Below are 24,961 nucleotides of genomic sequence, written 5' to 3'. Positions count from 1 at the left end.
CTCGCATGTACTGAGCCAGGCTGAGTTTAAGTGCTGTATATACTCATCTCACTTTATGTCCCTCTGTGAGGCAAGTAACATTGGGTTCTCCACTTTATACATGGGGATTCCCATGAAGTCTACTGAGAAGAGTGTCATGGGGTTCCATGAGGAAACGAAGGCACAGAGGAGATAAACAAATTGCCCAGATTCAGCCAGAAATTAAGTGGCAGAGCCAAAGTTCCAACCCAAGCAGTGGCTGCAGAATTCACATTTTTGACTGCTACTCGCTTGGCTGCCCCCAAAGATCTTCGTTTTCTGAGCAGCATCTGGGAGACAAAGACATGAACTTGAACATGCCAATATCCAAGACCTGGAGTCCAGAAACCTCACCACGTCTGCCACTTACTGGCCCTAGCACGCTGGTGGCAGAGAAGAAACAGCTCAGAACCATATCAAAAATAACCCTTGTTCTTTGGAATCTCAGCATCACTCGAAACACTGACGCTTTGTCAATCCCATGCCTTGAGACTTCTTCTTCCCAGAGGAGACGAAGCCTTGAAAAGAGGAAAGGTGAGCCAAGTGAAATCTCAAGCCAAGTGAAATCTCTTTGCCTGTGTCACCCAAACGTCCTAGTTCTTGCTAGTCTAGGAGCTTGGTTACAGAAATTTTCCACCATAACAAAAGTGGAGAGAACAGTACAGGAACTCTCCCCAGATATGTGTGCTCCAGCTTCAAGAATAATCAACATTTGGAGGAGTTCCCTTCATGGCTCAGTGATTAACGAATCCAGCTAGGATCCATGAGGATGCATGTTCGATCCCTGGCCTTGTTCAGTGGGTTAAGGATATGGTGTTGCTGCAACCTGTGGTGTAGGTTGCAGATGTGGCTCAGAACCAACATTGCTGTGGCTGTGGTGTAGGTCAGTGGCTACAGCTCCTATTGGAACCCAAGCCTGGGAACCTCCATATGCCATGGGTGCAATCCTAAAAAAATAAACAAACAACAACAACAACAAAAATCCAAAACAAACCAAAACAAAAAAGATTAATCAACATTTGGAATTTCTGTTGTGGCTCAGCAGTAACGAATCCAACTAGCATCCATGAGGGTTGAATCTCTGGCCTCACTCAGTGGATTAAAAATCCGGCTTTGCCATGAGCTGTGGTGTAGGTCACAGCCAAGGCTCATATCATGCTATAGCAAGGGCCGCAGCTATAGCTCTGGTTCAACCCCTAGCCTGGGAACTTCCATATGCCTCATGTTCAGCCCTTAAAAACAAAAACAAAAACAAAAACAGAATCAACATCTAGAGTTCCTGCTGTGGCACAGTAGGTTAAGAACCCAACTGCAGTGGCTCAGGTCACTGCGGAGTTATGGTTCGGTCCCTGCCCAGTGAAGTGGGTTAAAGGATTCCACGTAGGTCACAGCTGCTGCTCAGATTCAGCCACTAGCCAGGGAACTTCCATGTGACAAAGATGCGGCCATTTCAGAAAAAAAAGAGTAGGAGTTCCCATCGTGGCTCAGTGGTTAATGAATCAGACTAGGAACCATGAGGTTGCGGGTTCAATCCCTGGCCTTCCTCAGTGGGTTAAGGATCTGGCGTTGCGGTGAGCTGTGGTGTAGGTTGCAGACGTGGCTCGGATCCCACGTTGCTGTGGCTGTGGTGTAGGCCAGTGACTACGGCTCTGATTCAACCCCTAGCCTGGGAACCTCCATATGCCGCAGGAGCAGCCCAAGAAATCACAAAAAGACCAAAAAAAAAAAAAAAAGGAGTAATCAACACTTGACATTTTTGTTTCATCTCTCCTCCCCTGCATATTTTTCTTTTTCTGCTAGAGTATTTCAAGCAAACCCCAGGGATATCATTTATCTATAAAGCCTTCAGTATGTATCTCCCAGATAAAGCCTTAAAACCCCCAAGTAACCATAATAACAATAGTTATTAATTAATGACTATGAATTATTTTAACTTAATCAATGGTTATATTAATAACATAGTAACAATAATTTCTTAATGGCATTTAATCCAAATTTCTCTCTCTTTTTTTTTGTCTTTTTGCCTTTTCTAGGGCCACTCCCACAGCATATGGAGGTTCCCAGGCTAGGGGTCCAATCAGAGCTGTAACCGCCAGCCTACGCCAGAGCCACAGCAACTCGGGATCCAAGACGTGTCTGCAACCTACACCACAGCTCACAGCAATGCCGGATCCTTAACCCACTGAGGAAGGCCAGGGATTGAACCTGCAACCTCATGGTTCCTAGTCGGATTCATTAACCACTGCACCATGACGGAACTCCAAATTTCTCTAATTATTTCAAAAAATAAGTTCTAAGAGTTAGTTTTCCTAAATCAAAATCCAAGCAAGGTCAGCCCGTTGCAGTTAAAAGACCAATCTGATAGATCCCTCGCATCTCCTTTTAATCTGTAACAGTCTCCCTTTCTCTGCAGTTTTTTGCCATGTGCTTTTTAAAGGAACTGAATTCTTTATCTTATGTAGGCTCCCGCATTCTGGATTTGATGGCTGGTCTCCCTGAGATGGTGTCTAACCTAGTTTTTTATGCCCCGCATTTTCAACCAAAATGCTAGTTAGATCTAGAGGCTTAATAAAATTCAGAATTTGAGTCAGCTGGCAAAAACACTGAATAGGTGATGTAGTGTGAGGTCCTTTTGCATCATCTCAGAAGACACACGAGGTCTGCTGTCCCACTTTTGCTTTCTAGGGCCACACCCACGGCATATGGAGGGTCCCAGGCTAGGAGTCAAAATGGAGTTACAGCTGCCGGCCTGCACCACAGCCACAACAATGCCAGATCTGAGCCACATATGCGACCTACATCACAGCTCACAGCAACACCAGATCCTTAACCCACTGAGAGAGTCCAGGGATCGAACCCAAGACCTCATGGTTCCTAGTTGGATTCGTTTCCACTGGGCCATGACGGGAACTCCTGCTACCCCACTCGCAGTGATGTTAAGGTGGCTCAGGGGGTTACACAGTGTCAGACTGACCCACTCATTGCCAGCTTCCCCATCACTGACCATCATTGCCTAGATCCATTTCCAATAAGGCTGACAAAATGAGATTTTTCTAAGTGTATCATTCCTTCTACATGTAGTAGCTTAGATTTTTCTGTAAAAAATAACTTTCCCTAGGGAGTTCCCATCGTGGCTCAGTGGTTAACGAATCCGACTAGGAACCATGAGGTTTCGGGTTCGATCCCTGGCCTTGCTCGGTGGGTGAAGGATCTGGCATTGCCATGCGCTGCAGTGTAGGTCGCAGACGCCACTCGGATCCTGAGTTGCTGTGGCTGTGGTGTAGCTCCGATTAGACCCCTAGCATGGGAATCTCAATATGCTTCGGGAGCGGCCCTAGAAAAGGCAAAAAGACAAAAATAAATAAATAAATAAATAAATAAATAAATAACCTTCCCTCATCAACTGTTTTGCTACCCTGAAATACAATTAGCTGAGGAAACAGCCTAGGACTCTGAACAATGTCACTCTTCCTGTTCATACACAAATTAAGATTTATAAAACCCAGGAGTTTTATAAACACTGTAACCGACTCTTCTTTAATAAAAAAATTTTACAAAACCTCCAGGCTTCTTCCTTTCTGAATCATAAAAACTACTCCATCCCATACCCACCTATGTGGACCAGATAACTTGAGAGGTGTGCACCCCAGCTCAACAAAGCAAAAATGTCCCCATGACACCTGTCGGTGTTGGAGGATTTTGTTGCTTGTGGACAAATCATGGGGCCACCTCTCCTTATTCCAGCCCTACCCCCACACCTAACCCAATCTACAGAGACAACAAGTTCTCGAGTCCTACTTTGACTAAACAAATTCAAGTTTTCCATAGCCTGCCAATAGCGCTCCTAACAACCCTAACGATTCCTGGCCGTGATGATTAGACTCAGATTTGAAAAACCACAAAAAATAAAATAAAATACACTTGACTCCGATTCGAGAGACTTGGCTTCAAAATTTAACTCCCCCGTTCATTAACCATGTGATTCAGGGAACATTGTTTCACCTCTTTTAATCCTGGGTCTTCCCTTGAAAGATGGGGAAACTCATAACGTGCCCTGTTTACTTCATAACCCTACTGTACTGATCAAAGGAGATGAAGGAGGAGGAGATGCACTGCAACGGCAGAACAGTGAAGATGGGGAGGATTAGAAGGATCATGAGGATGAAGGTGATGGAGAAGCTGCCGAGAGGGGCGGCGATGTTGATGGCAGGCGGTTTGTTGGCACATCCTGGTAGAAACCAAAGCAGCCCTTTTGAAAGACGAGGAAAGTCTACAGCCATGCCACACTGAACACGCCCAATCTCATCTGAAAGATTAGGAAAGACATGCCCCAGGAGGCTGCCTGTTAAATGGTGAAGGTATAGAAAGAGACCCTCCAAAGGTGCGAATGCATAGATAATTAATTTTTCAAGGGCACCTCCAAAAATGGGGTGAGTGTGAAAGTGTTGGTGATCAGGTATTGCGAGGCATGGAATTAAAAAGGCAGCATCAGTGAACAGGAAGTGGAAGGAAGTAGATCAGGAGATCCTGTCCTCACAATGGGTAGGGAAGAACAAGCAAGCTGACACCTCACTCATTATCTATTACGCAGCTGGCATTTTTCCAGGTGCTTTATAGGGAATCTATTACCTGTTTGGATCTTACAACAATCCTATGAAAGACCACAAGACAAATGCTTTATAGCTACTATTTTATATACTAAAACTCGCCTTGAGGAGGTCCCATCGTGGTGCAGGGGAAATGAATCCGACTAGGAACCATGTGGTTGTGGGTTCGATTCCTGGCCTCTCTCAGTAGGTTAAGGATCCGGCATTGCCCTGAGCTGTGGTGTGGGTTGCAGACGCAGCTCGGATCTTGTGTTGCTGTGGCTGTGGTGTAGGCCGGCAGCTATAGCTCCCATTCGACCCCTAGCCTGAGAACCTCCATATGCCTTGGGTATGGTCCTAAAGAGAAGAAAGACAAATAAAAATAAAACTCTCCTTGAAAGGGTAACTCATCTGACATCACAGCAGCTAAGAGATGAGATTCTAGCCGATATCTGGCATTACCAAGAGGCGATCCCTGGAAACTTTTTTTTTTTTTTTGTCTTTTTGCCATTTCTTGGGCCGCTGCTGCGGCATATGGAGATTCCCAGGCTAGGGGTCGAATCGGAGCCGTAGCCATCGGCCGATGCCACAGCCACATCAATGCAGGATCTGAGCCAGGTCTGCAACCTACACCACAGCTCACAGCAAACGCTGGATCCTTAACCCACTGAGCAAGGCCAGGGATCAAACCCGCAACCTCGTGGTTCCTAGTCGGATTCGTTAACCACTGAGCCACGACGGGAACTCCTGGAAACTTTTTTTTATTCCCCTGAATAAGTGAGAAGCAAAGGGTAAATTTCTTTTTTTTTTTTTTTTTTTCAGGGCCATTCCTCAGTATATGGCAGTTCCCAGGCTAGGGGGCAAATCAGAGCTAAAGCTACTGGCCTACACCACAGCCACAGCAACATGGGATCTGAGTCATGTCTGCAACCTACACCACAGCTCACGTCAATGCCAGATCCTTAACCCACTGAGCGAGGCCAGAGATCGAATTCTCGTCCTCATAGATCCTAGTTGGGTTCGTTTCAGCTTTGCCACAACGGGAACTCTGCAATGGATCAAAGTTTAACCGGGTCCTGTTTTCTCAGTGCCTTCACAACACTGGTTTTCTTTGTAACTCTCTGAGACCTGGTGATAGCATGCAACAGTTCACACACTCCCTGACCACTGAATGCTCTTCTCGGGGAGGCCCTTGGGGAACCGCCATTTCTAGGAACATACTGGGAAAAAGCCATTCTGCACCTGGGGTCTCTGATGAAGTGGCTAGAGGTGAAAACGTGAGCACAGGGCATTTCGGGTCACTTATTCCCCCACCCCCACCCCCACCCCTGCACGTGATCTTCATACCACTTTCGAGGTGGGTGGTACAGGAAATTGAATCCCACAACTAGTTAGTGGTGGCTCAAGGATTAAGAGATTACACCACTAACACAAAATGTAATCATCAGTGACACAGATAAAGGCCTGATCCAGAAAAAAAAAAGCAAAAGGACAACAAATAATAATTTCTAACTTTCTCAGGGTCCTGGGCTCCCAGGGAAATCTGATAAAAGATGTGAATTCTTGCTCCAGAAAAAGATTTCTAGCCCATACACAAAAAAAATATGTAAATCATTTATTTTTCTTTTTTTTTTTCCTCTCCTTTTAGGATCATACCTGCCTATCTGCAGCATATAGGTTCCCAGGCTAGGGACCAAATCGGAGCTGCAGCAGCCAGCCACAGCCACAGCCACAGCAACACAGGATCCGAGCTGCATCTTCGACCTACACCGAAGCTGGCAGCAATGCTGGATCCTTAACCCACTGAGCGAGGCCAGGGATCAAACCTGCATCCTTGGAGACACTATGTCAGGTTCTTAACCCGATGAACCACACCAGGAACTCCCTGTAAATCATTTTTTAACCCCAGATTAAGAATGTCCAGACTAGAATAAGGCCTCCTGCTACGAGGAAGAACAGATATTGTTTTCTATCTGGGGATGGACACCCCCTCCCCCCCCACTACTCTTAAACAGCTCTGGTCACCGTCCACCAAGACGTGGTCTTTAACCCACCCCATTGGCTTGCCCAACGTGACCTTACCTTTTGGCATTTTGGGCTGAAGCATCATGTACTGACAGCTGGGGGATCATGTGCTTATTTAAGCGTTTCCGTAAACCTCGGATCATGAGTGGGGTGAGCCACGACAAGGTGAGGTAGGAGAACAAGCCGGCATCATCCAGGGGCTGGGGCGCAGGAATCCTGGCAGAGAGTCACAGGCAGTGTGGTCATCCTTAGGATGCAGGCTCCAGAGAGTTAAGAGATTAAGTCAAAGGTAAGATTTGGAAGGGAAGAATTACAACTATGAATTGTGGTATACAGATTACACCACAGTGCAGTCATCTGGATCTACCAAAAAGGTTTTTCCATCGTGGTGCAGCGCAAACGAATCTGACTAGGAACCATGAGGTTGCAGGCTCCATCCCTGGCCTCACTCAGTAGGTTAAGGATTTGGCGTTGCTGTGAGCTATGGTGTAGGTTGCAGATGCGGCTCAGATCTGGCATTGCTGTGGCTGTGGCACAGGCTGGTGGCTACAGCTCCAATTAGACCCCTAGCCTGGGAACCTCCCTATGCCTCGGTGAGGCCCTAAAAGGACAAAAAGACCGAAAAAAAGCGGGGGGGGTTCTTTCATGACTCTTATTAATTTGTGAGAGGTAAAAACTAGAAGCAACAGAAACACCCAACAAGAGGGGAAATGATTTAAAAAGAAAGAGAAGGAGTTTTCTGGTGACCTAGCAGTTAAGGATGTGGCATTGTCACTGATGGCAGGTTTCAGTCCTTGACCCGGGAACTTCTGCATGACTTGGGCAAGGCCAAGATAAATAAATAAATAATAAAAAGAAAAAAAACAAGTGTGGGTACATCATATACCATTTTGCAGAAAACAAGTGTCTAAAAATAGAGATGTATAGAGAACATGGAAAAAACTCTAAGAATATTAAGAAAGAAAAAAAAACCACTTGCAGATCAAGAAATTTAGCAGTTTTTTTTCTTCTTTTTTGGCCACCCATCAGCATAAGGAGTTCCGGGGCTAGGGATCAGATCCGAGGAACAATTTTGACCTATGCCACAGCTGCAGCAAGGCCAGATACTTAATTCACTGTGCCAGGCCAGGGATCGAACCTGCATCCCAGCGCTCCCAAGACACCGCTGATCCTGCTTTGCCACAGCGGGAACTCCTAGTATTTTTTACTTATATAAAAAAGGAAGAAATAAGAGAAGACAGACCGCAACATATATATCTATTAAATATAGATATAACAATTTATATCAAATCGTTAATAGTGATTGACTTTGAAGGAGGGATTCGAGTTGGGAAAGGAATAGGAAAAGAGATTCTCATTGTTTTAATTTTTCTAAGTTTTGCTTACATAACTTCCACAAAAATGATAAAAATGAAATAAAAAGAAATAAGATTGATAAGATCGTATTTCTGGGGATGATTCACAAACAGCAATAATGATTGCATCGGGGCATTGAGACTGTGTGTAATTTCTACCTTTTTCAAAATTGCTTTTAATACTGTATGGTTCGAGGCGTTCCTGCTGTGGTGGAGCGGAACCAAATCCAACTAGGAACCATGAGGTTGTGGGTTCGATCCCTGGCCTCATTCAGTGAGTTAAGTATCTGCGGTTGCTACGAGCTGTGGTGTAGGTCCCAGAAAGTCACTTGGGGATGGTTACTTTAAACCATGGTTAAGGAGGCTCCACAAGTTCCTTATACTCTTAAGTTCAAGGATAACTTAAACACATAAATGTGATAAATGTCACAGGTCACCGGCCCTTTCAATGGACCCCCATTTCTCTTAGGATGATGACCACTTTACTGAATGTGGCCTGTGGGGACATGCGTGATCCTCTGGCATCTCCCTCTGCCTGCAGCCTCGTTCCATGCCATGTCCTCTCTCACGCAGGACTCTGCAGAGACACTGGCCTCCTTCGCATCACTCGTGTTCCTTCCCCCGCAAGGCTGGGCCTTTGCACATGCTGTTCCCTCTGCCCAGATCGTCCTTCCCTCACTGCTGCCTAGTAAATTCTTGTTCATCCTCCAGGTCTCAGCTGCGGTATCACTCAGACCCCATCACAGTGTCACTGTTCCACTGTCCCTTGCACCTCCAGGTTTCTTCACAGCACCTTCCTCAAACAGCTTGTAATCACATGTTTATTAACAAGCTTACAAGCTTACAGTCGTTCTCCCCCCTGTGAGGTCCACGAGGGACAAGGCTCCTGGCCGGCTGGCTCACGGCTATGCCCACATGGTCTAGCGCAGTGCCCGGCACATGCAGGTGCTCAATGAATCCTTGTTGAATGAAGGAATGAATGAACGAAGGAGTGAATGAATGAAGATACTGAGCGCGCTTCCCTGCTGTGCCTCAGGCTTCTCAGGAAGTGTTTAGCTGTAGCGGGTGATAGCACTGAGTTGACATATGGTTATGTAGCCTTTTGGGAGGGGTCTGGGTGTGAGGGTCCCGACCCTCCACTCCCCCTCGGAACTCACTTTGGCTTCGGGCGGAAGGGAATCATGGTTCTCCAGGCAGCATCATACTTCCCCATCCTTGGCGCCTCAGTCTCCCCCACCTGCTGGGGCCAGGAACCATCTTCGACCGCGAAAGTTTTCTTGGGAAATAAAAACCGAAAGAGCATCAGTTTCCGACCTCACAAATACGGTCTTGCGGGAGTGAGGAACCAGGCACCCAAGGAGGACAGATCTTTGCACACCCAGCCTCCCAGAGAAAGGCTGCCAGTGTCGGATAAAGACAAATACTGTATGTTCTCATTCAATACACGGACTGAAAAAACACCCAGTCAACCAGACAAACAAAACACCTGAACTCAAAGATCCCGAACACAGATTGCTGGTTACCAGAGGCGAGAACAGCAAGGGTGGGGGTGGGCGAAATGGGTAAACGTGGGCGGAAGGTACAAAGGTCCAGTTATGAAATGAATAAGTCACAGCAGTGTAAGGTATACTCGTATAGCATGGTGACAATGCTTTCCAGTATTGCATATTCGAAAGCTGATTTTTTTCCTTGACCTCACCCCCCGAGTATGCAGAAATTCCCAGGTCAGGGATCAAACCTCTGCCACAGCTGTAACAAAAGTCACAGCAGTGACAAGGCCAGATCCTTAATCCACGGAGCTACCAGGGAAAACTCAAAAGTGGCTAAGAGAGTAGATCTTAAATTTTCTCACCAAAAAAAATATTTGAACTTTGTGTGGTGATGGATACTGCGGTGATCTTTTCGTAATCCACACAAATAGTGAATCCTTATGTTGTATGTACATCTGAAACTAATATAATATTTATGCCTGTTATTTCAATAAAAATAAATAAATTTTAAAAGGCTGCCAGGCAGGGAATGAGCACTGGGCTGAGAGTCAGAACAACCAGGTCCCAGATCTAGCTTTGCCCCATTTCTGCTGGGTAACTCTGAGCAGGTCACTGCACCTCTCTGGGCTTTTATCTGTCAGTTCACACTGAAAACAAGAATAAACGATGCTAGAGTTAGTCACCCACAGAATGTGAGGCCAAGTCACCCTTGGAGAGTAAATCTACTTAAAAAGAAATCCATGAGTGAAAAAAAGTAAATCTTGGGAGTTCCCATTGTGGCTCAGTAGTAACAAATCTGGCTAGTATTCATGAGGATTTGGGTTTGATCCCTGGCTTTGCTCAATGAGTTGAGGATCCTGCGTTGTTGCTGTGGCTGTGGTATAGGCTGGCAGCTGCAGCTCTGATTCACCCCTAGCATGGGAACTCCTATATGCAGCGAGAGCAGCCCTAAAAAGGAAAAAAAAAGTCTCAAGACATTACATAAAAATAAAATAAAAAGGATATCATTTCTAGAACTTGATAGAGAATAAATAACACTCTTCAGGACACAGAAAGGGATCTATTCTGAACCACAGACAGGTTCAGAATAGTGGGTTCCTTCAGATCAGGAGAGTTGGGGAATGAGATGGGAGAAAGACCAGTAGCTGGATGTGCTTGTCAAGGTCCCAAATGGAGAGCTGGTGATGGGTGTATTGGCAATTATTGTATTTTATAAGTAAATACATAGATAAATGGGTGACTGAGAGAGATACATGAATCATGAATGCATATCATGACCAAGGATTATGAAGCATCTAATTCTGGAATCCCGAGCGCCATCAAAAAAAAATCAAAGTTGAATAAATAAGGGATGAAATTCTTTGACCTAATTTATGACCACTGAGAATAGCCTGCCAACTCAGTTTCCTAGTGTTTTGATGCAAAGGAGATCTTACTTACATAGCTAAGTCCTGAAACCGTGTCGTTATCTACATCCAAGCCGAGATTCACGAGGCCACCAGAAGACCTGGGGACCCAGTATATCCTCCTTCTGGTCATTTGCAGTTGTCCTGCCAATTCTTTGCTTCTTAGAATCAGAGAATCTGAAAAGGCAACACGTAGGAACAGCTTAGATCCAAGCCTGAGCAGCCAGGGGAGGGGGACATCCAGGAGCAAGAAGTGTGCTGGGGTCCATGGTCACAGCACCTGTTCTTCACTCTGCCTGGAATGGGCTTGGCTCCCTCTCTTTAGACATCTACTTGGGCTCCAGCCCAAGATCCCTTAGGGAAAGGATATCGAATTACCCATTTCTACCCCATCTCCTTGGGCTGGGTCAACTTTTGGTATGCCCAACGGCCGGTGGTTCCTGAAACCATGTTTCTTCTTTCATCCCAGTTTGTAATTATACATTTAGGTGACTCACTCATTTTTTAGAGTTCATTTCCTGAACTAAACTGATGCTCGGGAGGACGGAGACATGTTTGCTTTGCTTGCAGCTGAATCCCTTGGACCTAGGGCTGTGCTGGGAAAAGAGCAGGTGCTCAGTAAATAAACAGTGAATGGATGACCAAATGAAAGAAATGTGATTTTGCTGTGCTCTCACTCGGCTTTTATAGGCTCAGGGGAGTGATTCTGGGCACAATTTAAGAAATTTAAATAACTAAAAAATGTATGAATATGCTTTTCATTTTTGCCTTTGTGAATATGTGATTGACTTCCAGAGCATCCACATGCCTGGGGCAGGGCAGGAGGATGGTAATTAGGAACGTTTCTGAAGGAACAAAAAGAAAATGGACAACAAGGCTGGTATCACGTGGTGTGAGGGGTGTCTCACCACGCCCCAGGTTTAAGGCTCTGCCATCGCCATCTTGAAATTCTTCATAATTTGAACAAAGAGTCCCACATTTTCGTTTTGCACTGGGTTCACAAATGATGCCGTCAAGCCTGGTGTTCTGACACAGCTTTTGACTTTCAAATATATTGGATTGTGCTTCAAGTAAACAGACTTGAAGAGTAGTCTATTGCCTAGGGAGAAGATTCTTTCAATTCCCTTATTCCATTCTTTCCCATATTTTCCAAATTCTTTTAACAAATCACAACCAAATACGGTGGACTCAATTTCTGGAATTTCTCCCATCGAGCCTAAAATATAGACACCCCAGACATGACACCAGGCCATAAGGCATACGGTCAGCCCGCTGTACTCACAGGTTCCACAGCTGGGATTCAACCAACAGATGACAGAAGATATTTGGAAAAAGAAAATCCCAGAATGTTCCCAAAAGCAAAACTTGGATTTGCACCGGAAACTATCTACGTAGCATTTACATTGTATTTATGACTGTGTACATAATATTTACATTTTCTCAGGTATTATAAATAATCTAGAGACGACAGAGTATGTGGGAAGATGTGCTTAGCTTATATGCAAATATTATGTCATTTCGTCTTATTTATTTTTTTACGATTTTTATTTTCTCCATTACAGTTGATTTACAGTGTTCTGTCAATTTCTCCTGTACAGCAAAGTGACCCAGTCACACATACACACACACATTCTTTTTCTCACATTATCCTCCATCACAATCCATCACCAGTGACTGGACAGAATTCCCTGTGCTATATGGCAGGATCTCATTGCTTATCCACTCCAAATGCCACAGTTTGCATCTATTAACCCCAGACTCCCTGTCCCTCTCTGCCATTATTTTTATATAAGGGACTTGAGCATTCTTGGATTTTCACATCCAAGGGGGCCTGGAACCAATCCCCCCTCTGAACATAGGGGGAACTCGACTTGACATGAGATGGGAGAAGTGGACCTTTTGGGGAAAAAAGAGAGAGGAGTTATATTAGGTGAGAGAGGCTGTCACATAGTCCTTGTTTAAGATTCAGGGAAGGGGCCAGTTTTCTGGCTGCCATGAACCTGGCTAGGACATTGACACATTGAAGTGGAACTGGCATGACTCAACAGAAAGAGGCCCCGGCGGGGAGGACCATGCTGTACTGGCTTACAAGTTTTCAGTGGAGGGAGTGGGGGTGGGGAGTGCAAGGCAGCAAGTTCCAGATTGCAAGTCATGTATCCTGGCCAGGGGCCCAGCCTGTCCGTATTGTCAGAGGTGTACTGCTAAACACTTGTATTTGCAACTAACCTCTGGTTGCAACTGGTCCGTGAGCGTAGTTCCAACATAATGGTTACTTGATATTTTGCATTATGTTAATGAACAAGAGGAAAATGAAGACATGTGTTGGTTGGATCATCACGCATATGCCAATGACCTGAGTTACACTGCTGAATAGTTTTCAAATACTGAAAGATTATTTCCTCTCATTTTGGTGCTCTTTACTACGCAATGGCTACTGGCACCACACACATGTGGATTTAACCTGACTTATTAATGTTTTCAGCATTGACTTCTTAAGCCTAGACTATCAATAAAATAATGAAAACAATCCCTGATTTGTAGCCTTTGCTGATTTTTGTGGTGTAAATAGTCCCATTTAGGAAGATTTCAAGCTACCAACATATTGGGAAGAGAGGCGCAGTCAAAAATCTCCAGACCCAGGAAATGTAAATAACCTCAATCAAAAGTATAAATAGTAGGGAGTTCCCACGGTGGCTCAGTGGTTAAGGAACCCGACTAGTATCCATGAGGATGGGGCTCGATCCCTGGCCTTGCTCAGTGGGTTAAGGATCTGGCGTTGCCTTGAGCTGTGGTGTGGGTCACAGGCAGGATTGGATCCCATGTTGCTGTGCCTGTGGCCTAGGCAGGAGGTACAGCTCCGATTGGACCCCTTGAGTCTGGGAACCTCCATATGGGGAGCGACACTAAGAAGACAAAAATAAATAAATAGTAGTAGAGTGTAGTGAACTAATTAGGGAGTGATAGATTTCTGAGTATTACTTTTATCTTTCATGTAATCACCCATAAGTTAATGTAATTTAATTTTAATAATGTTCGTGTTTAACAACTGGGCTCCCCAGATTGCTGAAAATTTGACAATTGATTGCCATGAACCAGTATCTTAAAACGGCAAGCCAAAACATTTACATTCTCCTAACTAACCAACAAACAGGGGCTCATGAGGAAGACCAGATTCTGAGAACACATACAGAAATTAGATTTATTTTTCCACCTCACCTTTCAGTTATAGCATGATTTGCCAAACTGGTTTATTTATACACATCTGCAAAAAGATACAATGAGGGTTTCAAAGGTGTGACTCTATATAGAAACATGGAATTTATCCAGGCAGCTCATAACAGGGAAAAATAAAGCAAATGGAGACCAAGGGAACACAAATGTGTGTCGTGGACAGATCACGAGTTGCTCTGAGTTCCCATCGTGGCGCAGCAGAAACAAATCTGACTAGGATCCACGAGGACGCAAATTCAATCCCTGGCCTCACTCAGTGGGTTAAGGATCTGGCGTTGCCATGAGCTGTGGTGTAGGTTGCAGACACGGCTTGGATCCTGCGTTGCTGTGGCTCTGGCGTAGGCTGGTGGCTACAGCTCCGATTCGACCCCTGGCCTGGGAACTTCCATATGCCTTGGGTGTGGCCCTAAAAAAACCGAAGGGGAAAAAAAAAAAAAAAAAGGACATGAATTCCTCATTTCAATATAACTGGAACTCAGCCACACATTGGCTTGGGATGACTTCCAGGTCTATGAGGCTCACCTCCACCTCGGCTTCCTTGACTGGCCAGGGAAATTCCCTCCAGAGCTTCTTTGGACATCCTAGGGAAGGTCCCTGGCCTCCTACCTTCCTCTCAGGGACATGACAGAGGTGAGGTTTATTCACTTTAAGTGGCAGCAAGCCCATCACTGCAGTGGGGCCGGATAGGACTAGAAATAAATGAAAGAGCAAATAGATGCTTCTGGCCTATGCCCCCCGCTACCCTCCATCCTGGGTCCTGAAGGTGCCAAAATCATGATTAGTTTAGCCATGGACCATTTGCATGTGGCCAAAAAATCTGTGTACAAGAGGGAGAGGGCGCTGGAGGGAGGTAACCTTTACGGAAGGGCTGATTTGTTTCCTCATTATTCTTACCACTTTCCCAGCAGAGGCTAGTGCCCAAGGCCAGAAGTGGCACCAGAGGGTAGGGAAAGAGTCCAGGACAAGGGGCAGAGGCATGGCAAGCCAGGCCTGAACACGCTGAGATGAGCCAACCTCACTCCTTCCATCCCTCTCCCCCACTCCCTAGATTGGGAACTTTCCCAGGGCTGGTCCTTGTCGCTTCTGGAGCCCCTCGCTGGCCCTGGCCTTGTTGTTGGCTGCTAAGTCCCTGCACCCCACTGCCTATTCTTCTCTGTTCCAGAAACTGGGACCTGGGTCCTAATCTCTGCCGAGAAGCTTCTCCTCTGAGCTTCTTGAAGAGCCTAGCCTTTCTGCTTAAGCAGGTTTCAGCTCGAACACCACCTCCGCAGGGTCACCTTCCCAGACTCCCCCCTTCATGTATCTTCCTCTCTCTAGCTCCTTCTATGGAGTTTCCTATTAGATTTCCTTTACTTATCATGCTCTGAAATGGCCCTTTCTTCGGGGGCTTATTTATTTTCTGCCTTCCTCACTAGCATTGTAAGCTCTTTGCATCCAGGGACTTTGTCCGTCTTGTTCAGTGATGTCTCGGTGAATCAAGAACAGCTCCCAGGACATAGAGGATGTAGAAGTATTTGATGGGCATTCCTTTGTGGCTCAATGGTTGACTGACTAGTATCCATGAGGACGCAGGTTCAATCCCTGGCCTTACTCAGGAGGTTAAGGATCTGGCGTTGCTGTGAGCTGTGGTGTAGGTCATAGACACCGCTCATATCCTGCATTGTTATGGCTGTGGTGTAGGCTGGCAGCTGCAGCTCCGATTTGACCCCTAGCCTGGGAACCTCCATATGCCACAGGTGTGGCCCTAAAAAGACAAAAAAAAAGAAGAAGAAGAAGCATTTGGTGGATACGTGAAGAAACTAGATTTGGAGCTGGTTAAAGAGGGAGCCAGGAGAGCCACAGGGTCACTGAAGTCCTCACATTTAGATTTCTTTTTTCTTTTTTTTTTTTTTGCCATTGCCAAGCTGCTGCAGTGACATGGGCCATTTGCATGTGGCCAAACAGCCTGGAAATGCCAGATTCTTAACTTGCTGAGCCACCAGGGATCTCCTCACATTTAGATTCTTTTTTTGTTTTTTGTCTTTTTTTTTTTAGGGCTGCACCTGTGGCATATGGTGGTTCCCAGGCTAGGGGTCCAATCGGAGCTGCAGCTGCCAGCCTACACCAGAGCCACAGCAACGCAGGATCTGAGCTGCAACTGTGACCTACACCACAACTCATGGTAATGCCGGATCATTAACCCAATGAGCGAGGCCAGGGATCGAACCCGCATCCTCATGGATGCTAGTCGGTTTCGCTAACCCCTGAGCCATGATGGGAACTCCACATTTAGATTCTTGATGCTTTTCCCAAGGAGGCTGGCACACTGGTTGGACTGGAAGAAGGTGTTCCTCATGCAATCAAGCCACTTAAACATGAACCCATTCTGTTATCACATCTTCTATTGTGCAGGATAAATTTTGGGTTTTTTTTTCTTTAGGGAAAACCTGCAGCATATGAAAAGTCCCAGACTAGGGGTCAAATCAGAACTGCAGCTGCCAGCTTACACCACAGCCACAGCAACACCAGGTCCTTAACCCAGTGAACAAGGCCAGGTTGAACACGCATCCCTCACGGATATTAGTTGGGGTCTTAACCCACTGAACAAGGCCAGGTTGAACACGCATCCCTCACGGATATTAGTTGGGTTCTTAACCCACTGAGCCACAGTGGGAACTCCTGTATTTTTTCTCTTTTAATCCAGCTATTATTATGTGACTAGAACACTTATACTTCTTCTTGTTGTTGAGAAGAGTGCATGTTAAAAGCATTAAACATGTGCTTAAAAATATACTGCAAGATTTATAAGATGACTTTTGGAGTTCTTTGTCAAAACACCAGGAGCCTCAAAAAATGAAACACTTCCCTCTTGCCCTTGGAGAGGCCTTGATGAAAAGGTAAACTCTTGTGAAACTGGGCCATGCATTTTTATCTCTCCATCACCCCCAGAGTTCTTCCCAGGGTAGAGTACCCAGTACCATCCAGAGAGGGGATCCAGAGCTTGCTGGTTGGATTCAAGACCTCCTGCTACCAGCACAACTGCCCTGGGGGCTCCAGCGGCTCAGGCCCCAGTCTAGGAAACATCCTTGAGGGCTCTTTCTCCTTCACTTGTCATGTCCAACCCATCAGCATAGGTGGTTGAAGCTACCTTCAAACTTAGCTTGAATTCACTGCTTCTAGGCTAAGTCCTCATCATCTCTTGATGGACAACCGCAGCCACCTCCTAACTGGCCTCCCTGTGTCTGACCTTAAACCCTTGCATTCCATTCTCCCCAAAGCAGCAAATATGACCTTTTCCTTTTCTTTCTCTTGTTTTTTTCTTTTTCTCTTTTCTTTTTGCTTTTTAGAGCCACACCTGTGGCATATGGAAGTTCCCAGGCTAAGGGTCGAATTGGAACAGTAGCCGCCGGCCTACGCCACAGCCACAGCGAAGCCAGATTCAAGTTGAGTCTATGACCTACACCACAGCTCACAGCAACATCGGATCCTTAACCCACTGAGCAAGGCCAGGGATCGAACCCACGTCCTCATGGATACTAGTCGGGTTCATTACCACTGAGCCACAATGGGAACTCCCAAGGTGGCCTTTTGAAAACACAAGCTTGAAAAACTATTCCACAATTGGAACTCACCTATGGCTTGCACCAGGCTTAGAGTAAGACCCAAACTTCTTAGCAGACGCCTTACCCCTACTGCTCACTCCTTGGAGAGCCTTTTCCAACCCCACCCTACCAGCTTCCCTCCTTGCTTCCCTCAACAGGCCCCATCTCAGTAAATTCCAGGAACAGGCTCCTCAAACATTCTAAACTCATTCCAGCCACAAAGGCTTTCAGTCATTGGAACAGAGCACCCTCCAACCATCTAAAGGACGAATCACCATCCCAAAGGATTTTCCTTGCTTACTGTTTGTTTCTTCCCCCCAGAATGTCAGCTCCATTAAAGCAGGAACCTCATCTGCTGTGTTCACCGATGTATTCCCAGCACCTAACATAATATCCCGTATATGCAGGCATTTTTTTGGAGTTCCCTTTGTGACTCAGCAGAAATGAATCTAACATCCATGAGGACACAGGTTCGATCCCTGGCCTCGCTCAGTGGGTTAAAGGATCCGGCATTGCTGTAAGCTGTGGTGTAGGTTGCAGACTCGGCTGGGACCTGACACTGCTGTGGCTGTGGTGTAGGCCGGTGGCTACACCTCCTGATTCAACCCCTAGCCTGGGAACTTCCATATGCCACAGGTGTGGCCCTAAAAAGAAAAATAAAGAAAAAAAAAAAAAGAGAGGGAGAGACTTGTTTACTGAATGAATAGAAGCTGGGAGCATGTCAGATCTTTAGGCAGGAGACTCCGAGTTTCTGCCCTTCTGTCTCCAGCACAGTGGCCAGGACACCTGCTTTCTCTTTCCCTTACCTGAGCATATAGAAACAAACAGTTCCGTCTGTGCTCTATCAGACCTGGCTGTTTATGGGTCTGTGCCCCTGGCCAAGAAGTGCTTCTGGGTAGGACCTTGCCTTCTGCTACCTCTCTGCCCTCCACAGTCAGCAGGCCCTCCACCAATGCTTGTTGACTTGACTAGACTGGAAGTTTCCTCCTAGATTCTGAGCGCATAGCCAGACTTCATATTTGGGGAAAACTTTCCCTCTCTAACCTAGCCAAATCCCAACAGGAAGGAGCTCCCAATGGTCAAACCCAAAAAAAACTCAAGCAGGAAACACATGATAGTATTGCATTATAATCCATAATTATCTAAATATCCATGAGTTCACAGTAACATAAAAATAATGGAGGAGTTCCCGTAGTGGTTCAGTGGTTAACGAATCCGACTAGGAACCATGAGGTTGCGGGTTCGGTCCCTGCCCTTGCTCAGTGGGTTAATGATCCGGCGTTGCCGTGAGCTGTGGTGTAGGTTGCAGACGCAGCTCAGATCCCACGTTGCTGTGGCTCTGGCGTAGGCTGGTGGCTACAGCTCCTATTCCACCCCTAGCCTGGGAGCCTCCATATGCTGCGGGAGCGGCCCAAGAAATAGCAAAAAGACAAAAAAAATAAAAATATTAAAAAAAAGAAAAAAAACTTTAAAAAAAAAGAAAAAAATAATGGAATAAGTAAATAAATTAGGGAGAAAGAGCAGCTTTTTCATAAAGAATTCCAACTAATACATGTAGAATTAACTCCCTACAGATACTTTTTACTTAGAACGAGAAAAATAGTAACAAAGTGGAGAAAGCAGGCAGATGCCACCTTCACTAAGTAACCACGGTCAAAATCACCATTTCGCCATCATATATCCCTCAGGTCACATCACATCTGTGGTTCTGCTACTAAAATATATATAACACTGATGTTGGGAAAATATCAGATAGACCCAAACTGAGAAGCACTCTACAAAAAAAGAGACCAAAACTCTGTGTTCCTGTCGAATCCGACTAGGAACCTATGAACCTTGAGGTTGCTGGTTTGATCCCTGACCTCACTCAGCAGGTTAAGGATCTGGCATTGCCGTGAACTGTGGTGCAGGTCGCAAACGTGGCTGGCATCTGGCGTTTTGCTGTGGCTGTGGTGTAGGCTGGCGACAACAGCTCTGATTAGACCCCCCAGCCTGGGAACCCCCCAGCCTGGGAACCTCCATGTACCACGGGTGCGGCCCTAAAAAAGACAAAAGACCAAAACAAACAAACAAAAACAAACAAACAAAAAACCTCTTTTAAAGTACCAAAGCTTTGAAAGAAAAAAGAAAAATAGAGTGAGGAGACATTACAAATAAATGAAAAGCGGGATCCTGGACGAGAAAAAAAACGACATTAGTGAGAAAACTGGCAAATTTGTGGATGCCTATAGATTAGACATGTTAATTCCTGGCTTTTACGACGGAACTGTGATTGTGTAAAATGATTACGGGGTAAGCTGGGTGAAAGGTACATTTACCGTACTTCTACTATATTTTTGCAACGTTTTTGTACACCTAAAGTCAATTTAAAAAGAAAGGTACAAACATTTCAAGTGGACATAATTTACATGAGAGCACCTTTGGCCACACAACTCAGCTCTGAAACCGAAGCGGGCTCAGCGACACGGGACCCTCCGGAATACCTCGCGCGCCTCTCTTCGAAAGTGTTCGGCGCTCGGGAAGAGGCGGTGCGTGGCGTTGGCTGAGCCTGGGGGCGGGCGAGAGCGCGGGCCGGAAGCGGCGGCGTGCCGGGGGCTAGAGCTGCTGTTGCCGCCGGATAGGCCGCGCGGGGCACCGCGTCTTTCTCCTGAAGCCGCTCCTCGGCGTGGAGGGCAGTCGCCATGTCGTTGGTGAACCCCATCCAGATCCCCAGCCGCCTCCCGCTGCTGCTCACGCATGAGGGCGTGCTGCTGCCCGGCTCCACCATGCGCACCAGCGTGGACTCGCCCCGCAACCTGCAGCTGGTGCGGAGCCGGCTGCTCAAGGGCACATCGCTGCAGAGCACCATCCTGGGCGTCATTCCCAACACACCCGACCCGGCCAGCGACGCGCAGGACCTGCCGCCGCTACACAGGTAGGCCGGGCGGCCCGGCGGCGGCTGCGCGGCCTCCTCCCGGAGACCCCTGCCCGGCCTCGGGGCGCGGGGCTCCGGGCGGCCCCGCGGCGGGGTTCGGCCTCTTCAGACGTCTCACGTGCCAGACGGGGATGACAGAGGAATGTCTCGTAACTGTTAAATGAGCTCACTCGTGGAGTCGTAAAAACTGCACAATTAGCTGCTGACAATCTAATGTGAATTTCCCTCCCCGCCCCCTGGGTCTTCAGGCTCCTAGGCCGATGCTCTTCACTTTCCGGGGCCACCCACTTTCTTTTCCTTTCCCTATCCTCTTCTCTCCCCCCCACCTTTTTTTGGTCCTCTTAAACTGAAATCCTTGCAGGCTCACGCGTTTTGTCTTTTCCCTGCTTCATCCTAAGTTGCACCATTTTTTCCTTAATTGGGGATAGCTTTCTTCCCACCCCCCGCCCTCCTTTTCCCCTTCGTGCTTGCTTGTTTTCCTTCCTAAAGGACCTTCCCTGTTCACGTTTTCCCTTGTCTCCCTTTCTGGAACTTTCCTGTCTTCTCATCTCATAACATTTCATTTCTTAGGCCCCAAGCTTATCACGAGATCTCTTACACTATGGCCCTAATTGAGTGTCAGGCTGACCCTGTGCTGCTTGCTTTCTTCTGTAACTTGGAAATGAACAGCGTCGACTCTCAGGTGTGTTATGAAGATTAGGTGAAATAATGTATGTGGTCTGCTTTGTGCCACGCTGGATAAATGGTAGCACTGTCCAGGATTGTAGCCACTAGCCACCTGCGGTTATAGAGGGCTCGAAATGTTGCTTGTCCAAATCGAGATACTAGAGTGACCACTTGCTGTGATTTGCCTGGAACAGTCCCGGTTTTATCACTGAAAGTCCTATGTCCCAGGAAACCCCTTAGTCCCAGACAAGCCAGGGTGGTTGATCACCCTCAGTGTGCTATAGGTATACAGTGCACGCTAGGTTTTGAAAATTTGGTATGAAAAATGTTTTATTGATTAATAAATACGTAAATACGTAAAGATTAAATGTTGGAATGGTGGAGTTCCCGTGGTGGTGCAGTGGGTTAAGAGTCAGATTGCGGTGACTCCTGGGGTTGCTTCAGAGGTGCCCTTTGATTCCCTGCCTGGGGCAGTGGAGTAAAAGGGTCCTTTATTGCCACAGCTGTGGCATAGGTCACAGGTGAAGTCAGATTCAGTTCCTGGCTTGGGAACTTCCATATGCCATGGGTGTGGCCATAACAACAACAAAAAGTTGGCATGGTAATATTTTGGATATCTGGGGCTAAGTAAAATATTAGCATGTCATCTGTTTCTTCTTACTTTCTAATGTGGCTACTGAAATTACATACCTGCATCACATTATGTTTCTTTTGGAGAGTGCTGATACATAGTATTGCCCTCTGCTATTATCTTCAAACTTGCTTTCCAAGCCCCCTGCCTCCTCTCCTTATCTCTTGAGATATTTTCAATTTAGAACACCCCCCCCCCACCTGCAGTTATCCTTTTGAAAAATGAGGTGTGCCTACCTCTGAGTGAATTTGGAAAGGGTTAGGAATGTCTTATTTTTGTCAAAATCTTGTGATCAAATACCTTTTTTTTTTTTTTTGGCTTTTGTCATTTTTTGGGCCACTCCCTCAACATATGGAGGTTCCCAGGCTAGGGGTCCAATCGGAGCTGTAGCCACCGGCCTACGCCAGAGCCACAGCAGTGCAGGATCCAAGCCTCGTCTGCAACCTACACCACAGCTCATGGCAACGCCAGATCCCTAACACACTGAGCAAGGCCAGGGATGGAACCCAAAACCTCATGGTTCCTAGTTGGATTCGTTAACCACTGCGCCACGATGGGAACTCCTTGAATACATTTTTTGAAAGGAGAGTCCATAGCTTTATTCACATTCTCAAAGGAGATTTGATATTTCCCCCCCAAAAAAACAAAACAAAAGAAAAAAAATACCAAAACCATTGTTAGAAGTCCATTGTTAGTCAACATTGTAAAAGCCTTGCTTTTCTCAGGCTGGAAAACATTTTGGTTCCCAGCTGATCTGCTTTGCTTATTGCTGGAGGAGAGTTGGATCATTTTCACGTTTCAGTAGTAAATTCTGATAAATGGTATTGGAGTCTACTTGCCTTGCATATTACCCACTCCTTAAGTCTCTGGTTTTTTTCTCCCATAATTTTTTGCTCTCTGTGCCAGGGCACTTAGTTTTGAGGCAGGAGTACTTCTGATCAAATACTTTGCTTGTTTCCACTGATTACCCATGAGTACACTGTGAATTTTGAAAGTTGATTTAGTCATGTTTCAGGCTAGCATGACTATTTATTGGTATGATTCTGGCAAGATTTTGGAAGGGTTTTTTTAATTGCTTTGCTGTCAATCCCTCCAAAACAACAACTAAAATCTACTGCTAGGAAGTAATCGCTACATTCAAATACTATGTATTCTGGTTCTTGCTGTTCATTTTGCTGCCTTTGTTTAAATGAATAGCAATGTTAAAACTTAATCATTTAGGTTAGAAAATACACACTGAAAATTCCTCATAGGTTTCAGCATTATTTGGACCCACCAGACAGTCTTAGAAATAGCGTTCTTAAAACAAACAACAAAAAAAGGGGGGAGTTCCCGTCGTGGCGCAGTGGTTAACGAATCCGACTAGGAACCATGAGGTTTCGGGTTCGGTCCCTGCCCTTGCTCAGTGGGTTAACGATCCGGCGTTGCCGTGAGCTGTGGTGTAGGTTGCAGATGCGGCTCGGATCCCGCATTGCTGTGGCTCTGGCGTAGGCTGGCGGCTATGGCTCCGATTCGACCCCCTAGCCTGGGAACCTCCATATGCCGCGGGAGCGGCCCAAGAAATAGCAAAAAAAAAAAAAAAAAGGGAGTTCCCATTGTGGCTAAGTGGTTACGAACCTGAGTAGGATCCATGAGGATGCGAGTTCGATCCCTGGCCTTCCTCGGTGGGTTAAGGATCCGGCGTTTCCATGAGCTGTGGTGTAGGTCATAGACTCAGCTTGGATCCCGTGTGGCTGTGGCTGTGGGATAGGCTGGCAGCTACAGCTCCAATTCTACCCTTAGCCTGGGAACTTCCATATGCCATGGGTACGGCCCTAAAAAGAAAAAAAAAAAAGGAAATATCATTCCCTACTTAAAAAGTCTAGGTAGAAAGATTGCACCTGCTTTCCTCAGTATTCGGTCCCAATATCTTTTTTTTTCTCTAATATAACCTCTAAATACTCTTATTTTAAAAAATTAGTAGTCCCCTCTGTGGCGCAACGGGATCTGCAGCACAAGGACACAGGTTCAATCCACAGCCTGGCACAGTGGGTTAAAGGGTTGGATCCCATGTTGTCACAACTAGGTTGCAACTGCCGCTTAGATCTGATACCTGGCCCGGGAACTCCATTTGATGTGGGGCGGCCCGAAAAGGAAAAAAAATGAAAAGAGCTGTAATAGAACAAGTGTCGTTATCTTGAACATTATTCTGTTTTAATACACACATCTGTCCTTCCCAGTTACCTGCTTTGCAAGGTGGCGGTGGGACCCCAGAGGGAAGGTGAGGGCGCTGCTCCTGTCTCCTGTTTCTTTTAGACCATCCAGGTGGCAGTGCCTCAACCTTCGAGGGGTGGCAGAAGTAATTGTTTCCGTGTGCCTTGTCATACCTGAGCCACTTCCTTTACCGTTTTGAAGAGCACAGCCCCTTCCTGCATGTCCGTGTGCAGGCGTGTTGCCTGACCAGGCAGAGTTTTGGATCCTGCCCACAAGCCACCTCAGACACCCCACTTCACTGGACTGTCTTTTGAGGGGCTCTTTGGTGACCCACTGTGTTCTTAGTGAACGTGGATGGTAATTTGGCGTTCCCTGCACACTGTCCTCATGCGTTTCAAGATGGCCCTGCCGTCTTCTCCCAGCCTTCCATTCATCCATTCACCTGCCTGCATTTCTTCAGCATGTAGGTTGCTCAATCCTTTGGTTTTTGGCTTCTATCTTTAGAGCCCCTCGTTAGTTTCATTGGCAGATGTCTGACCAAAAAATGAATGCTCTATGTAGAGCAGATACACCATTTCAAAATTCAGAGCAAGTCTTTATCCACATATTACTCTTCTTTGTATCTGTCTATCAGCACTTTTTCTTTTTGTTTTTTTTAGGGCTGCAACTGCAACATGTGGAAGTTCCCAGGCTAGAGGTCGGTCGAATCAGAGCTACAGCCGCCAGCCTGCACCAGAGCCACAGCAACAAGGGATCTGAGCCGCATCTGCAACCTATACCACAGCTCATAGCAATGCTGGATCCTTAACCCACTGAGCAAGGCCAGGGATCAAACCCACATCCTCATGGATACTAGTCAGGTTTT

At 46.3% G+C, this 24,961-nt stretch overlaps 2 protein-coding genes across 2 annotated transcripts in view; one reads left to right on the top strand and one right to left on the bottom strand.

The window, feature by feature from the left end:
* Positions 1 to 11,013, bottom strand: part of ABCC11 (ATP binding cassette subfamily C member 11) — a 68,512-nt gene extending 57,499 nt beyond the window's left edge. Inside the window, exons 1-4 of the mRNA XM_047791559.1 lie at positions 10,915 to 11,013; positions 9,142 to 9,260; positions 6,687 to 6,845; positions 389 to 536 (exon numbers count right to left, since the gene is read on the bottom strand). Coding sequence (XP_047647515.1) covers positions 389 to 536; positions 6,687 to 6,845; positions 9,142 to 9,260; positions 10,915 to 11,013 — 525 coding nt within the window. The remainder of the gene's footprint in view (positions 1 to 388; positions 537 to 6,686; positions 6,846 to 9,141; positions 9,261 to 10,914) is intronic.
* A 9,242-nt stretch (positions 11,014 to 20,255) lies between these two features.
* The window catches only part of LONP2 (lon peptidase 2, peroxisomal), a 90,260-nt gene continuing 85,554 nt past the window's right edge, over positions 20,256 to 24,961 (top strand). Inside the window, exon 1 of the mRNA XM_047792129.1 lies at positions 20,256 to 20,606. Within this exon, the coding sequence (XP_047648085.1) occupies positions 20,374 to 20,606 (233 nt within the window). The 5' untranslated portion in view covers positions 20,256 to 20,373. The remainder of the gene's footprint in view (positions 20,607 to 24,961) is intronic.

Source organism: Phacochoerus africanus, chromosome 8 (genome assembly GCF_016906955.1).
Source record: "Phacochoerus africanus isolate WHEZ1 chromosome 8, ROS_Pafr_v1, whole genome shotgun sequence".
NCBI classification, from domain to species: Eukaryota; Metazoa; Chordata; class Mammalia; order Artiodactyla; family Suidae; genus Phacochoerus; species Phacochoerus africanus.
The sequence above is the reverse complement of the archived record's forward strand: the minus strand, read 5'-3'. Positions and strand labels throughout refer to the sequence as shown.